This window comes from Hibiscus syriacus, unplaced genomic scaffold (assembly GCF_006381635.1).
Source record: "Hibiscus syriacus cultivar Baekdansim isolate YM2019G1 unplaced genomic scaffold, ASM638163v2 tig00110462_pilon, whole genome shotgun sequence".
NCBI lineage: Eukaryota > Viridiplantae > Streptophyta > Magnoliopsida > Malvales > Malvaceae > Hibiscus > Hibiscus syriacus.
In genome coordinates, this window is record NW_024062747.1 from 1928433 (window position 1) to 1945603 (window position 17171).

Here is a 17171-nt window from a genome sequence, read left to right on the forward strand (position 1 = left end):
CACCGAAGTGCCATATAATAATGTCCATAAGGACCACATATCATTCCTTAAGAATCATATACATATACTAGGGATCAAGTATGTGTCTCACAAGACTTCACACATGTTCCAAAGAATATATATATGTCCCAAAGGACCGCGTAGACCCTCGACTCTTTGCATGCCAACTATACCCCTAGCTCTCATGACACATAACACGGGCATTATCGTTTATGTCATTTCACATGTTCACATATTCATATTACCTGGGCACGTAGTCTCATAGTTTTTGAACATAGCTTATTATCATATTTTCATATAATCACATAGTCACATAGTTTACTTACACGTAGATCATTTCCATATAATTCACATGTTACATATCTCAGGTTCTTGTATTCATATAACATATCATCACATAGATTACTTTCACATATACATGTTCTCATATAGTTTCTATCATTTCTCACACAATCACATTTATTCATGTATAGTATTTCATCTAAACCGTATAATAATGGCATATACTCATATCATCGAATAACTTCACCTGAATATATCTTTTGTTCATTTCAATGCTTAAATCATATAACATATAAGTTTTCCTTATGTCATTTATGCTACTTATTCATATAATCTTATGTTATCTCCTAGGTAAATGCTACCTAACTTATCTCATTTTCCATTTATACCAGTTTAATCTATTTATTTAGTTAAATTTTACTTAAATCTTATATCATAATTCTCTTTAAATATACTTCTTCTCTATAAGACTTATCTTATAGTTTGGCATCATCATTTATACTCAATTCCCTTCACTAATATATTATTCTTATATTACTATATAGTCTAATCTTATTTAACTCATCACCCTTCTCATGTAGTCATATAAATCTATTATATTGATTCTTATAATTGATCATATTTACTATGTAACATGTATGGTCACCTATCATATAACCTATTTCACATTCTCATGTAATCTTATAGATCATTCATATTAATTCATATAACTTATCACACTGCATGCATTCACAAAAATCAATTAATACATACTATAATATATATATTGCATATACCCAAATCAAACATATGCATATGATCATACATTCAGGCCTTCTAATATAGGAAATAGACTTGTCGCAAGTCTTATTTCCGTTAAACATCATAAACTAACTTGTATGCACTCACCTGGCCTCACTAGTCAATTCCAATCTCTTATCTTTCCCCCTGATCGATTTTACTTGTCAATGATTCCGGGACTTGATTAGGCTCTGATTCTACATAATTATACATTTTAAGACAATTATTAGATACATATACCTTGTAATTTGATACTAACAACTTAAACGAACTTATTAAACCAATATTCACAATTTTCCTTTAGGGGGAATCGGTTCCCTACTATGGGGGTATCGATTCCCTCATGACATTCTAGAAATTTTTGTTCGTTTGAAGGGGTATCGTTCCCCTTGAATGGGTACCGATTCCCCTTGCCCAGAAATCATATTTTTAGCTCGAAAATCACTTCATTTTCAGCTCAAAACTTCATACTTCACTCCCTTTAATATTCCTAATTTTCATACACATACTTAAACTCATTTCTACTCCATAATCACTTCTTTAAACTCAAAATTCTATCATTTACATGGCATTCAAGAATCACACTAAATTTCCAACATGTTCTAAAACCCATTCTATCACTTCATATCTCTTAATTTAACCCTTGACAAGTAAAATTAAACTTCAAAATCTATTAACTCCTTCTATTTCAAAAATTCACTTAAAAACTCATTTTTCTTAATTTCTCATAACTTGTTAATCTTTGAGTTTTAAGCCACCTAAAGCTTTCCTTAATCTTTCTTAACATCCCAAGAATCAAAACAAGCTTTAAATCGAAAGAATTAATCAACTGAAGACCCACTTACCTTATACAAGGCTTCACGGTGGAGAAGAGGAAGAAGAAGACTGAAGAATACTCTGGAGAAATTATCTCCTTTCCCACGTTTTTATATCCCTTAAAAGAGAATAAAAAAATCTTCTCTTAGAGAAGACCATAATACCCTTGTTATTTCCAAACTTTACAATTAAATCCAACATCAACTTTCTTCAATTAAATCCATGAACTTTTAACTTATTTCAAAATTGAGCACATAGTTTTTAAAATTTGCAATTTAGTCTCTGACCCTGATTTAGGATGTTACAATAGCCAATAAAAATACATTTTTCATCTCTGACATCAAGCTTATTTCTGGTATGTTCAGAAACATGGGCATATGCGATGCATCCAAAAATCTTGAGGTGTTCATCTCCTGGTTTCTGTCCACTCCATGCTTCGTTTGACGTCATATACTTCACACTTTTTGTTGGACATCGGTTCAATAGGTAAACTGCACATCGAACTGCTTCAGCCCAGAAATTTCTCGGTAGTTGCTTACCTTTTATCATGCTTCTTGCCATGTCAATAATTGTACGATTCTTTCTTTCTGCAACTCCATTTTGTTGTGTCGTGTATCTAACTGTCAGCTGATGGACGATGCCATGCTCTTTACATAATTCTTCAAATAACTTTGATGTATATTCATCTATTCTATCTGATATGAGTATCTTCAAATATTGACCGCTTTGTTTTTCCGCCATTGCTTTAAATTCTTTCAATTTTCTAACGCTTTAATAATATCCCAAAATCTGGGCTAGTGACTAAAATAGAAATTTTGAAACTTTGGGGGTCTGATTTTGAAATATTTAAAAGTTCATGAACTAAATTGGAACATTTAGAGGATGATTGTTGGTAATTATTAAATTAAGTAAATGGTAATTTTGCAAGGAAAGATTTTTCTTTTTTTTTTCCTTTTAAGGGAGTAACCCACGTGGATGAAAGGAATAAATATCCCATCTTCCAGAGTCCTCTTTTTCTCCTTTCTTCTTCATACGTGGGAGCTCAAGGCAAATGTGAGAGTTCTTATTAGTTGATTTTCAGTTGAATTTCAAGTTTGGTTTTGATTATCAAGTGACTCTTAAGCTTAAGGAAAGCTTAAATTGTCATAAAACAATTAGAGGAAAGGTATAGAAATGATTAAAGGAAGTAAGTGAATAAATGAAATCTTGGTTGAAAGACATTTATTAGATTTCCAGACCAAATTTGACTTGTCAATGGTCTAATTAAGAAGTTAGAAACAATATAATTGAATTTGGAACACGTTGAAAATTTAGTGTAATTCTTGAATTACATATAGAGGATAAGATTTTGAGGTTAAAAAGGTGATTAATGAATAGAAATGAGTTTGAATATGTGTATGTGAGTTAAGAATATAAAAGGGAATGAAATATGAAGAGTTGAGCTAAAAAGAAAGTGAATTTCGTGCTCTAACTGGAATTTCTGGGTTGTGTGCATCGATGCACATTCAATGTGTACCGATGCACTCTTAAACAAATAAACATCGAATGCAATTAGTGCATCCATGCATAAGGAGTGCATCGATGCACCCTCTTAAGATAAAAACATCAAATGTGAATTGTGTACCGATGCATAGATAGTGCATCGATGCACTCGTTAAGGAATGCATCGATACATTATAGAGTGTATCGATACATACCTTCATTAAGAGATGAAGTAGCCTTTCTTTTAGTGTAAAAAGTGATAGTTTAAAATATATCAATTAGTATACTGATATGTATCAATGTATTGCTATATAGATTTAGAGCGTAATACTGTTCCGGAACAATCGAGGGAATAGGATCAAATCAAAGCAAGCAAGGCTAATGTGAGTGCATAAAATAGGTATAAGGTCATGGAAATAAGACTTGAGATAAGTCTATTTCCGAGATAAATGTCATAGTATAATAATATGAACATGCATATATTATAGTTTGGATTAAATGTGTGTAAGTTATATATGTTTACATATGATTCACCACATGTTATATGACTTATATGAATGTACTCAAATGCTTGTGTGGTAGAGTATGAGATGGATGATTATATGCATATGTGTTTATATGTTATAGTGAATGTTACATGATATAGATATGTATATAAATTTATGAACTTATATGACTATGAAATATGAATGTGATATGTGCATATAGAGAAGACTGAGTGATATGATCTATGTTATCATATTTAATATGTGATTACATGCACTTGTATTACATATTATATGATATGAGAAGAGTTTTACACATACATGTGGTATGTGACAGAAGAAAATAAATATGTCATTATAAGATCAATGATTACACGTACATGGGATACGTGATAGAAAAGAAGATATATGTGTTTATAAGAGAATGATATGAATAAGTGATGTTAATATGTGAATTGATATAAATGATAATACTCATGTTATGTGATTTGAGAGCTAGGGGTATAGTTGGCATGCCAAGAGTCGAGGGTTTACCTATGTCTTTCGGGACATATGGACAATTTACCTATGTTCTACGGGACATATGGATAGTTTACCTAGGTTCTTCGGGACCTATGGACAATTGTCGAGGTTCTTTATGACCTCTGGATAGGTCATTCGGGACATTTATACGAGCTGTGGTGACAGCATAGTAGTGCACTACCTCAATGTACTCAAATACCTTAAGTTCTCAGTAATGTACATGAGCCTATAAAAGATATGAAAAGAGTTTGTATGATTGTATTTTATCATGTTACCATTGCTTGTATTAAATCACGAATGCACAGGGATTAATAAGGAGATTAATAATGATCTATGCATATTTATTTATTTATTTATTTATATGTAATTTGAGATGATTTTGTTTGAGATAATGAAATGAGTTTGGATAATATGATAGAATATAGTATGCCTATATTGTTACATGTTATAAATGTATTATATGTTTTATGATGCCTCACTAAGTCTATGATTTAGCGTCTAAGTGATTTACACGTAGGTACCAAGAATCGGGAAGAACAGAAATATGAGTGGCAAGAACAGCAGCACTGCTAGAAGATCATATCAGAAGTAACTGATAAAGTATGTTTTTTGATGGTATATAGTGTGTTGGCATGTAAGAAAAGTGTTAGTAACAAATGCTCTGATCCTTTTTGTCTTATTTTGGTTAACTTGTATAAAGTAACAATGTTATTTTAATGAATATTTTAAATTTCCTTGATTTTCGTCAAGAGTCAAAGTTTGAAAAGTCAATGTGACACCTCAGACTCGTATCCAGGTCGGTACAGTTTGAGGGTGTTACAGCTTCTGACTTTTCTTTCATGATATAAATCCAACATTTTCTATTAAAATCCTCAATAAAAGTTAGGTAGTACCTGTTACCGCCAAGCGATGGTATATCAAAAGGACCTGTTATATTTGTGTGTATTATCTCAAGTGGTTTTCGGGCACGCCAAGATCTACCAACCTCAAAACTTTATCTATGTTGCTTTCCTTTAATGCAAGCCTCACATAATTGATTTGGAGGGTTGATCTCTGGTAGTCCTTTCACCATGCTTGTTTTTTTTAACAGCTTCAATCCAGAAAATCCAAGATGTCCATATCTTAGATGCCATAACCATGAATCATCTTTGATCACGGTCTTCATGCACTTGACTTCTCCCAACTCGATATCAATTGTAAAGAGACGATTTCGAGTCATATCAACTTGGGCTATCAATTCTCCTTTTTTATTTTTGATGGCAAGCGAGCGATTCTTTATCTGCACTTTATATCCTTTTTCCAGGAGTTGACCAAGACTGGTGATATTGCTTTTCAATGCAGGTACATAATAAACATCTGAAATGTATTTCTTTTCTCCATTTTTCTGAGTAATCATGACTTCGCCTTTTCCTTTTAGTTCTGTGTGCGAGTCATCTCCGAACGTTACTCGCCCATGGATTGTTTCATCTAATTTCACAAACAGTTCCCTTTGACCACACATATGGTTGCTGGCACAATTATCAAGATACCCAATATTTTTCTTGAATTCTTCATTTCCTTTATAAGTGATGAATACATGAGATTTTTCAAATTTTCTTCTTCAACTGCTGCTACGTTATTTCTTTCTTCTTATTTAAGAGCAGATCTACACGCATAACTATAATGACCATGCTTATTGCAATTATAACATTATACATGGGATTTATTTCCTTGTTGATATATGCATCTACCTCGGCCTCGGAATCTTCATCCACGACATGATGTTGGATTGTTTTCATTTATTTGATCGGTGCCATATGATCGACAACCACGTCTACGAGTTCCTCGTCCTCCTTTGTATCTTCCACGATAACCACCATGATTTCCTCGACCTCATGTATAGCTGCTGCTAGCTTCTCCTTTATTGACATTCATCTTGCTTTGTAGAGCTTGCTCCAAATTTTCAGAATCTTCATTTTGTTTCATTTTCTGCTCATGGGCTTGAAGTGAACCCACAAGCTCATCAATCAATATTTGGGATAAATCTTTAGATTCTTCGATTGCCACAACCACCTAATCGAATTTTCTTGTTAATGACCGTAAAAATTTTTCCATCACTCTAACATCGTCGAGTGATTAACCATTTCTTTTCATTTCATTTACGACTGCTTTCACACGACTAATATAATCATCGATGGTTTCTGTATTTTTCATTTTTAACATCTCAAACTCAGCTCTGAGAGTTTGTAAGCGTACCTTTTTTTCTTTTTCAACACCTTGTAGAGATTTTTGTAAAATCTCTCACGCTTGTTTTGCGGTCTTCGCATCAGAAATTTTTTCAAAGGTAGATTCGTCTACTCCTTGAAAAATAAAGAACAACGCTCTTTTATCTTTTTTCCGGGATTCTTTCAATACCTTCTTTTCTTCATTGGCCAGGGCTGCTTCTGCTACTACATTTTCAGGCTCAGTGTAACCACCCTCGATGATATCCCAACAATCTTGGGAGCCTAGTAACGCCTTCATTTGAATGCTCCAATTGCCATAATTTGTCTTTGTCAATCTCAGAATTTGAGGTTGAATCATGTTGGCCATCTTCTCCTCCACGTTAAACTCGAACCAAGCTCTGATACCACTTGTTGGAAGCATAGATGGGCTCTCAACAATTTTTATAACTCAAAATATTATTAATATTTGGTAAAATATGTTACAACGACGTTATCCCAATATTACAATACTACAACACTAGTTGCGGCTAGTTTACAAACACAACTTCACTATTCTTTTCTAAGCTTTACCCTCTCTCTAATAGCTTTGCTAAGCTATCTCTCATTCTTGCTTTTTTAAGATTTTCCTCATTTGTATTTCTTGTATTTCATTCTAAACTAAAACTATCTAACCATATTTATAGAAGTATATAACCGACTAACTTTGCTGCTAATTTCTTCTTCTATTGCCACGTTTTTTTTTCCTTAATTATTAAGCATGAGCATGTTGTCAAAACTACTAAGAAAGTTGTTGCCACCTCATTATTGCTTGACGCAACTCTTTGTCGCCTCAAACTTTCCTTCACGTGGTCATTATACTTTGCTTGCCTTGTTGAAATTCTTCACTTTTCCATAGCCGTAATTTTTGACTTTGTTAGAATTAAGTTTGATTTCTAACATGAATGACGTGGAAGGGCATGACGGGGAGGAGTTGGAGGGCGAGCCACGTGTTGAGGTGGAGGGAAGGGACGATGACTTCGGGGTCGATGGCGAGGTCGGCGCCGACGAGGGACTTGGTGAGGAAGTTGAAGATGAAGTTTTGGAGATGTGGGGAATAGGATGAGCTGCCTCCTTGGCAGTGTAGAATTCGATGGCGTCGAAGAATTTGTGGAGGTTGACATGGAGTTCTTTCACCCACACCTTGGAACCCCGCTTCAGTATGTCTATGGCAAAGCTCTTGATCTGTGGTGTTTATCAAATTATTTAAATGCTCATGAATTAAATAATAATAATACAAGTTAGTAGAAATTTTTAATTATAAAAAAATAATAGTTGTTATATTATTTATGTAAAACTGTCCAAACAAACATTGCTTTAAAAATTTATCTCATATAAGATGTTATAAAAATTATTATTATTATAAGATATTACAAAAAAAATCTTAATTATTGTATGATTCATGTATATTCTCAAAAAAAACTGTGTGAATCGGAACATTTTTTCAGAATTATGATATAATTCGAGCATCTTCCCATTGATACATTATATGAATCACACCGGATGAAGAAAATAGTTTTTTCACAAATCCCTTTCAACTAAACTTTTGCATGTCTTTGGCCGGACGGGATAATGAAAATCTTCATGTCTTTACTTCAGTTGTTTATCGTTCATCAATTGCTTTAATTATCTGCTTTATATATATAAGCAATTACATGTTTGATATATCTCTAAAAAAGTTTTAAAAAATAACATTGAAATTTGTCAATATATGTTTCATAATTCATATTAAATTATATTTTAATAAGATATTTGCAAATAATGTATGAAATAACTACTCCATTTTCCCATCCTTCTATTTCCCTTTTTTCCCTTGGCTTTTCCCAAGATCCAAGCAAGGTATTTACCAATCACATAGTTAACCTTACGAAAGGGTATCAATCTACACCTTTCTAAAAAAAATTTTATACAAAAACTAAAAATAAAATTTTAAAAATTTTAAAAATTTTAATACTCATAATTTATTCTTATTTGTCTGACAAAATATCTCTAGTTTTTTTTTTAATTTAGCATCATATATTTTTTTAATAGTTTAAAATGATTATGAAGTTGTATTTATTCAAAATCTTAATTAACTATTGATAAACACAAACTTAATCGCTTGAGCTCAATACCTCTAAAAAATAATTTTCTTTTCTTTTCTTTTTTTATTAATTTGGGGTAAGTATAATTTAATATATATTCAAAAATAACTCTCAATCTCTCAACATTAAACGCTCACACCCTGACATCCTTGATGCTCAAACTCAAATCTTCAAAAAATAATAATTCTTTTACCATATACCATTTGGTTTGTGTAAACTATTAAGACCTATTCCCAAGTTCTTTTAACATCTAAAATTTTCTGATTCGGCCTATTATAGCTAATGTTTTGTAACCAAAGAAACGAAGGGATCACCTATATAAACTAATGTGGTCCCTATAGGTAACAGATTTATCCATCTTTATCAATATGATTTATGAACATTATAAACTAGCTTAATACATTTTAATAACTATGATATATTCATGAAAAATATGATATTGGACTCATGTTTTTTTTATTATTCTCGAAACTACAAGAGATATTATTACAGTATTTGTGAGTGAACCGAATAATTTTACTTATTGTGTTATTTGTTAAATTCAAATTCTTGAAGAAACATCGAAGCTCTCAAGTTAAGTAAGGAGAAAAAGAAAATGAAGAAATACCTGGGCGTGTTTAGGTTCAGAGGTATCAAGATAAGCGCAAACCCTGGTGTCGCCCGTGAACTCGGTGCTAGGCATGAAGTCGCCGACCAAAACATCTTTTTTCTCGACAATTTCCATGTCGAAAAGATGGGAGAAAGACTTGCAGTCTACGATGGCGATGACGTTGGGGTTTACCGATCTCGAAAAGTAAGGGAAACTCGGGGGAAAGTTGGTACGGAAAACAGTGCAATTGTGCTTCTCCATTCTCGACCTGAAGAACGTGTCTGGTCCTTGAACCAGAAGTAGTCGAGATGGTCTGATATTTGTCCTATCAAAGGCCGGCCGTGTGATCCTGGGATTGTACGGCGTGGGAGCTTTGATGATGGTGGTGCTGATAGAGACTCAGTTGCCAACGGTGGTGCTGATGATGATGATGATGATGGGGTTATGTTCATCATCATGGTCGCCATGGCCACGAGAAGCAAGAAGGTTTAGTTTGGATAAAAAATATTGGTTCTGTGGTATTGGTTTTAAATTTTAATAATCTCATAACTGGAAATTGGTCTCTTTATAGAAATTGTGAAATAGTTTCTTTGTAAGTCGGACTCAGAAGGCAGACAAAACAAACAGAAAGAAAAGGACCTATCGAGACCCACCAAGTCTGAAATAGTTCTATCGCTGACAAAATATATACACGTATATAGTTCATCATGCCCACGTTTACTATTTTCACTTCTTTTTTATTAAACTGTTTTCACATTACATGCACGTGATTATCAAATATTTCTAGCCATCAAAAAATTATTTATTTAAGGGTAAATTATAAAATTTATCACTCAAATTTGTCTTTATTTTATTTTGATCATTAAAACTTGCTTTTTTAAATTTAATTATTCAACTTTTTAATACTATTCTTATTTTGATAGTATGTTAAATAGAAAATTAATGGTTAAGTTTCTAAACTATTGCTGTTCGGTGAAGATAACATAGCACAACTCTTCTTTTCTCTAAATTTTTCGTCTTAGCTTCAATTTTTTTTATCTTAACATTAATTTTAATATTCATCTTCCATTCATAATATTACTTTTTTTCCTCTTTGTCTACACTTTTATTTTAATTTTAAATAATTTTTCTTTATAACACGTTTTTATCTATTTTATGATACGCTTTCTTTAATTGTTCACACATTTTTTAATAGTTCCACTTTATTTTTGTCCGTTGTTCTTAGATGTCCTAGATTCAAGTAATCGTATATACAATATGTATGTTTTGTGAATAGTTAAGAAAAATTAACACAAATATCGCTTTTAATCACCTCAAATTTTATAAAAATAAAAGTAATTTCATTCAATTAGTAATTAATAAAAATTATAAAAGCTATTATTAGTCTCATTCACAATTTAATTTATCTCAAAATTTTAAATATATTCAATTATTTTTAATTATTTACTTAACCTTAATTATCCTACATAGTCATCTTTAAGATATGCGCGGGAGACGAGTATGAACAGCACCGTGTTAACTTTGAAAAGGCAGAGGCAATTTAAACAGTTTAACCTCCCAAAGACCTAAATGTGCAAACTACAAAGTGAAGGAAATATGATCAAAGATTAAAGCATTTTCGGGTTTTGAACTTCATGAAGGGAGGGAGAAGGACGATCCACCATGTTTACTAGAAAACGGCGTAGATCTCTTAGACGTGCGTTTCGTAGAGATGAGGGAAGGTTGCTCTCCCACTCTTCCATGGCTACATCGATGTCGTCATCGTCGGAACTTCTGAAAAACGGGTGCATATACGCGTTCTGAAGGAACCCTTTCAAGTTCAAATTCGGTTCCCTTGCTCGCTCCAATGTATCCTTCATCATTGCTTTCTACAAACTCAAATAACAAGTGTTGGACTCGGGAATGTTTGAATTACTTCTAGTCATGTAAGATGTGTTTAACAGAGAGCAACCTGTAAAGGATATCGTACAAAAGCCGGTTCGTAACGCTCTTTGCAGAATCTGTGGAACCATATGGTCAATACAGGAAGTGTGATAAGCCACGGCGTCGATGAAGCAGCTTCTTTTGTGCTCAATAATCCCATTAGTAGCAGCTGCGAGACGATTAATGCGACAATGATACGCAGATGAACATTGGGCCAGAATGCAGCAGCACTTTCGTATTTTTGATTGTAGACATTTATGATCTACAAAAGTTCATTTAAGTAAATATTACAGCAGGAATTTACAAGAGAAGATAAAATAGATAAAAATCTGTGGTTAATCAATTGGAACTATTTAACTTTTCTTCTATAATCTCGATATCTCCATGAAGTATCTTCATGTTGACTTAAGATTGAATCTTAAATTTGATACCCAGTAAGTTTTAATCGAAATACACAGAACAAGTTCGTGATCACTAAATCAAGCATTGGTATCATTGTCTTTTCACTACCGATCCTAAACATAATGATCCTACTCTGGAAAGATGTAAGTTCTCACCTGATGGCGGAATACGACATAAGCCAACCCAAAGAACACGATTATGAAAGGAAGCAGGATAGGAGTAACTACAGCATAAACAAGACCGAGTAAGAAGTAAAGCTGTATTTGAGGTTCTCCTGTATTGAAACCAATGGATCCAGGATCCATCGCCTCTTCCCGGTCCTTTTCGGTTTTAACCAAGAAGAAATTCTTGAAGTGATAGATTATCAAGGGTTTCAGCCTCAGTATCTCGGCAGCAACTCCAGCCCAACCGTCGACCATTATATAAGTAATGAAGAATGTTGCCTTCATTGGAATTGAGGCACCAATTGTCTTTGGTATCCTACAAGTAAGCCATATGATATCATATAAGAGAAAACCCTTGAATGAGAACTTAATATTGCTGATAAAACATACAAGTATTGTATGGTCTCATGATCCACACAAACAACATAGAAGTTTTTGGATTACATTGTAGAAAAAGTAATCAGAGTAATGATGAAATGAAAGAGCAAAGAAACTTCTTGAAGCAATGGTGTATTCAGGCATTGGTATGGAGCTTTTGACCCTCAAGTACATAAAAAATCATTTTAAAATACTGAACACATCCGTGATAGGCACAATCATATCCAACATTGACACCCGGGTCCAAATAAATAAAGAACTAGAAGCCACTAGATGAGATGAATGGCAGGAATGAGCAGTACTAGAGCAAATCTGGCTGTGTTAGCAATGTTATCACTGCTAAATTAGATCCTAAACTCTAAAGCCACTAATAAGGATAAAACAGACAAGATAAAATATGAAAATAAATACTACAACTGCGGATGCACATAAACGTAAGCTTGTCAAGTGATAGTGCTAAAGAGAAGAAGGCCTGTATGAGAACATACTCGTGAGCAGACTGATGTATCAAATGATTTAGTTGCTGAAATGCAGTTCCGGTGATTATGCTCCCAAGAAACACGTTGTTAAATTGGAAGAAATAATATCTACTTGCTGATCTCCTTTCCAGAGCAGATAGGCTAATAAATCCTTCAAACTTCGACATTATCATCAATATTGTGGGCAGAAATATAAGAAATATCTTCAGAACAATCCCAGGAAGAAAGCCTTGAATGAATGACTTTATGAATTTCCTGTTGTTATTTTTTTGCGATTGAACAAAATGTTTAAAACAATTGTATAAGCTAAAGAAAATTCTAGCAGCTACAATAGCTATTTGCTAATAAAGCTTGGCCTAAAAGTAATAAAAAGACAGTAACAATTTCCTTTGTTCTTCAATGCAAGGTGAAGAAATATTATAACAAGGAAGAAGAAAAAGAAAACTCACACTTCAATTATAGGTTTAAGGAAGGGAAGTGCTTTCTCAATGCTCTCTATATTAGCAAGGGACTGTACGATTGCGATAGGAATCATGAAAAAGAATGTAAGGAAGAAAAAAGCAACTGCAACAATGAGCCTCCGAATAGTGAGAAAAACAAACGGAATTGCAAGGTTTTCCCAGTACACTTCTCGTGGTTCCGGGGCCCAGTCGGTCAACCATATAGTTGGGTTCCTACATTGTTGAGTTTGTGCACAAACAGCAGCTCCCCATCGAGTTTTGAAGGAAACAAAGGCTGTCGGCATGATGGATTTAGGGTTGTTTGTAATTTTCTCCCTCTCAATGGATATCTGGTAGTCATCGGGTGAACAGAAGATTAACAACACACCTTCACATTACACATTACAATGTAAGCATGCGTGCATGCAGTTTAAAACTAAAAGCTTTTGAGCATGCTTAATATTCAATAATTATCATAAGCTCTAAGTAACAACTAACCAGTACATTGGTCAACAACTTGGGGATGTCAAAAAGAGTACTTGGGGTTATTGGCAAGTGATAACTAACCAATGAATGGAGAAGCGGAACAGAAAATAATCAGAAATGTGTACTAAATGCATAGGCCAGCTTCAAATAAAACTCGGGGAAGATTAGCATGCAAGAGTTTCTTGATTGGAAAGCAAAAAAAAATTTGAAAATAAAACTGCAGTCAGTAGAGATGCTATAGAGCCTATATTACTTGGTTTTGTTGTGAGTATCCGACATAGATATGTGCTCGAAACAGGTATGCTAAATCTTTTAAAAAATAATAATGTATTTAGAGTCTTTGGGGGATCATATCCCTATACCTATGTCTAGACATTCAAGCATACATCAATACGATGTTGGACACAGGTACTTCAAAAAAAGAGTGCCAGATCAACATAGTTGATCTTCTGAGTTTCAGGACAAACAAAATAAAGGGAATAAAAAGAAAAGTTACTTACGTCTCTAGATAATCTCTCAATTTTCGCTGTATAAAAGTCGACTGCATCTACACTTTCTCCCCAAAGGCCAAGGAAACCCGTCTGCTTGATGGAAGAGAAATTCATCACAAGATGTCAGATATCCAGAAAAACACACACACAACTATGATCTCATCAGCTTTATTTTTAGTTGAATTCTAAAAGTTAAAACAAATTATTGAAGGCAACTTAATAATGTAAAAAGAAAGCTTAAAAATATATTTTCTAAATGTTAATAGTCACGTTATTTGCAAGAAGTTTACCTTCCATAAAGGTCTCTTCGATTGATTCCTTTCGTATTTATTTTGATAGAAGTCAAGCCAATTCTGAATTTTCTTCTTCTCCTTGACCAATCCTGAAAGCTTGTCAGCATTATAAACAACCTGCAAGCATAACGATTATGACAAAAAACCAGAAAAAGATATATTTCAGCATTCAAATGGGTTAAAATGAAGCTTATAAAGTCTAAATAAATATAAGGTTATCTTGATGTATATGTATAATATCAAACCTGATGACTGAGATAGTGATCTGGATGGTTGACAAGAAAGAAATGTTCGACAAACTCACTAATTGATTCATTGGGATCGGGTGGGACATTTCTTACCAGTACCTTCACCAACAAAATGGTGTTAGAGAAAAATAAATAAATTTCCTAACCGGCAGAAAGAAAGAAAAAAAAGATTTAAGATGATAAATCTTCAGCAACAAAAAGACCATCTGACTGGCTTTTTCTATTGAAATCAATAATATAAATCTCAATAATTGCTTGGGGTATGCAGAATTCGGAAAGAGGAAATTCAGCTTCATATATCACCTTACGATCAAAATAATAGTTGAATTGTTCTTACTGTAAATTGGTCCGGGCGCCGATGTTCTGATGCAAGGAAATGCAATCTCATTGCTGCCACTATCTCATACTCCTGTTTCAGTGCATAGCATGTCCAAAAAGTAAAGGCATAAGCCATGACCAGATGTATCCAATATCTGCAATCAAAAAAATGTATTAAGAATGTAAATAGTTATGGAACTATGCCTGGTATTTTGTAGAAATCATAAATTATGTCAAAGAGTTCTTTTTAAAGCTAAAGGGAAAAGAAAAAGATAAAGCATGGAATGAGAATGTTCTACATACCTATCTGATCCATTTGGAATATTTGATATCGAGAGCTTATCAATATCGCTGAATGTTAAGCCTGAATGTTCCAGGGTATTATTGGTCCAATTAACTGGCACCATGATTGCAAATGCTAAGAACGCAATAGGAACAAAAATTTTCAGCCTGCACTTAATGAGAAAAGAAGGGGGAAAAAAGCACATTAGTCCAAGACATAAAAGTAATACAAAATATGTCTTTGCAATAGAATTACAGATTTACGGCTCAAGCATCCATGGCTATAGGATTCTCGTGCGTTGTGAATAGTTCAGATTTCACTAAAGGCAGAAAATCTTGTACACAATGTATTCACTAAAGCCAACTTATGGTCTATAGAGCTGGAAAGGAATTGACCAAGCAAGAACATACATACCCCAACAAGTAAATCCTTAAGTAAACAGCGGAATCCAATCCGGCATGGTCGATCAACTCGGTCTCCGGTATTTGGAGTGCGGCAGGCATCCAGTTGAGAAATCTGGCGTATGACCTGAAGTCCAAATTCACGAACTTGCTTGCAAACGCACCATTGGCCAAAGGTGAGTACCTTAAACCTTTGATATACCATTTGGGGAAGTAAACTCTGTCATTCATTGGTTGAATCCGAAGAACTGCAAATGCCAAAAAGAAGGCAAATGCACTGAGAATGTTGATAGCCGCTGCAAGTCCAAAATCACTTAGAGTAACCATGAATTTGCTTCAACGATGAACAATGACTACTTCCCTGAAAATAGAAAGGAAATTTTCTTTTTTCAGAAAACAAACTTTTTTTCTCAGAAAATGGGTAAAGCTTAATCTATGCAATTTGAGGTAAAAGGAGTCCCAAAAAAAGTAAAATTTGTAGGCCAAAAATATTTATTGTTGTGATGTTTAGCTACTTTTGACTTTTGTGTGATTTTGGGAAGATCGCCCCCCCCCCCAAATCCATTGTACCCAAAACCAGCAAAAGTTGAAATCAGATTTACTATGATTTATGAACAATAAATCCAGTCACACTTAAATCCAGAATTGAAACAAGAATTTATGAACAATGAACATGTAAGCATGAATAACCGAACAACAGTATGATTAAAAGGATAAATGAACTGTCGATGTAACGTGCAGTGTTTGAAGTCCCACCCTCTCAGCAATGAAGCAGACACTAAAAAGATAAGACTTTATTACCCTTATTTAACCAAAAAAAAATGCGTTTGAAGTCCAATACAGTTTTGAACTTCTCGCCAGAAGAAGCTGAAACAGCTGAGAAAACCCAGTAATAAACAATTCAAAACCCTTCTTTTTCAGCTCCTATTGAGGGGGGGGGGGGAAGAAGGAAAAAAAAGGAAGAAAATCCAGTTTTTCTTCCTTCTAATTATGAGGTTAAAAAGAATCAAATTGAAGTTGAAGCAGATTTACGACTGGAATCGGCACATAAATTCCTACTCTGTTAGCGTTGTCCAAAAGGGCGAAAGATCAAAGAATAAAAGGAAAGTTGGATGGAAGGCAACAATTACTGTTTAAATATACAGAAAAAGAACCAAAGCAATCGTAAAGGTAGAAGAAACTATTTATAGTCATTTTGTTTATTGATTGCATTTATTTGTAATAGAAGTCGTTTGTCGGTAAATGGCATGTAATAAACGTACGATATTTGTTATTGTAAGTAGTAATTACAGCATCTGATTTTAATAGAAAGAAATAATGACACTTTCTATTTCTCATATTTTTGTTCTATAACTTTCACGTTTACGTGCTTTATTTAATTTTATTTCAACTCTAAATTACTTTTGTGTTTTTTTAATAATTTAATTCAAAACGACCAACAACATTTGAAATTTTTCTCACAACTTTCTTTTGAAGTCATAATATCAATCTTCATTAATAAAAAAATTGATTCAAATTAATTTCTTACCTGATGTATTTCCTTACTTTTTATTTCACTATTTTTTTTATATAAGCCTATTGTATA

At 33.3% G+C, this 17171-nt stretch overlaps 1 protein-coding gene and 1 pseudogene across 1 annotated transcript; both read right to left on the minus strand.

Moving 5' to 3' along the window:
* Window positions 1-7423: 7423 nt before the first annotated feature.
* On the minus strand, window positions 7424-9579 carry LOC120126840 (fatty acid hydroperoxide lyase, chloroplastic-like). The gene is made up of 2 exons (XM_039144909.1): window positions 9299-9579; window positions 7424-7792 (listed from the first exon to the last, which is right to left on the minus strand). The coding sequence occupies exons 1-2, from the start codon at window positions 9539-9541 to the stop codon at window positions 7424-7426; spliced, it is 612 nt and encodes a 203-aa protein (XP_039000840.1). The 5' UTR covers window positions 9542-9579.
* Window positions 9580-10778: 1199 nt separating this feature from the next.
* On the minus strand, window positions 10779-16744 carry LOC120126961 (annotated as a pseudogene).
* Window positions 16745-17171: the final 427 nt, after the last annotated feature.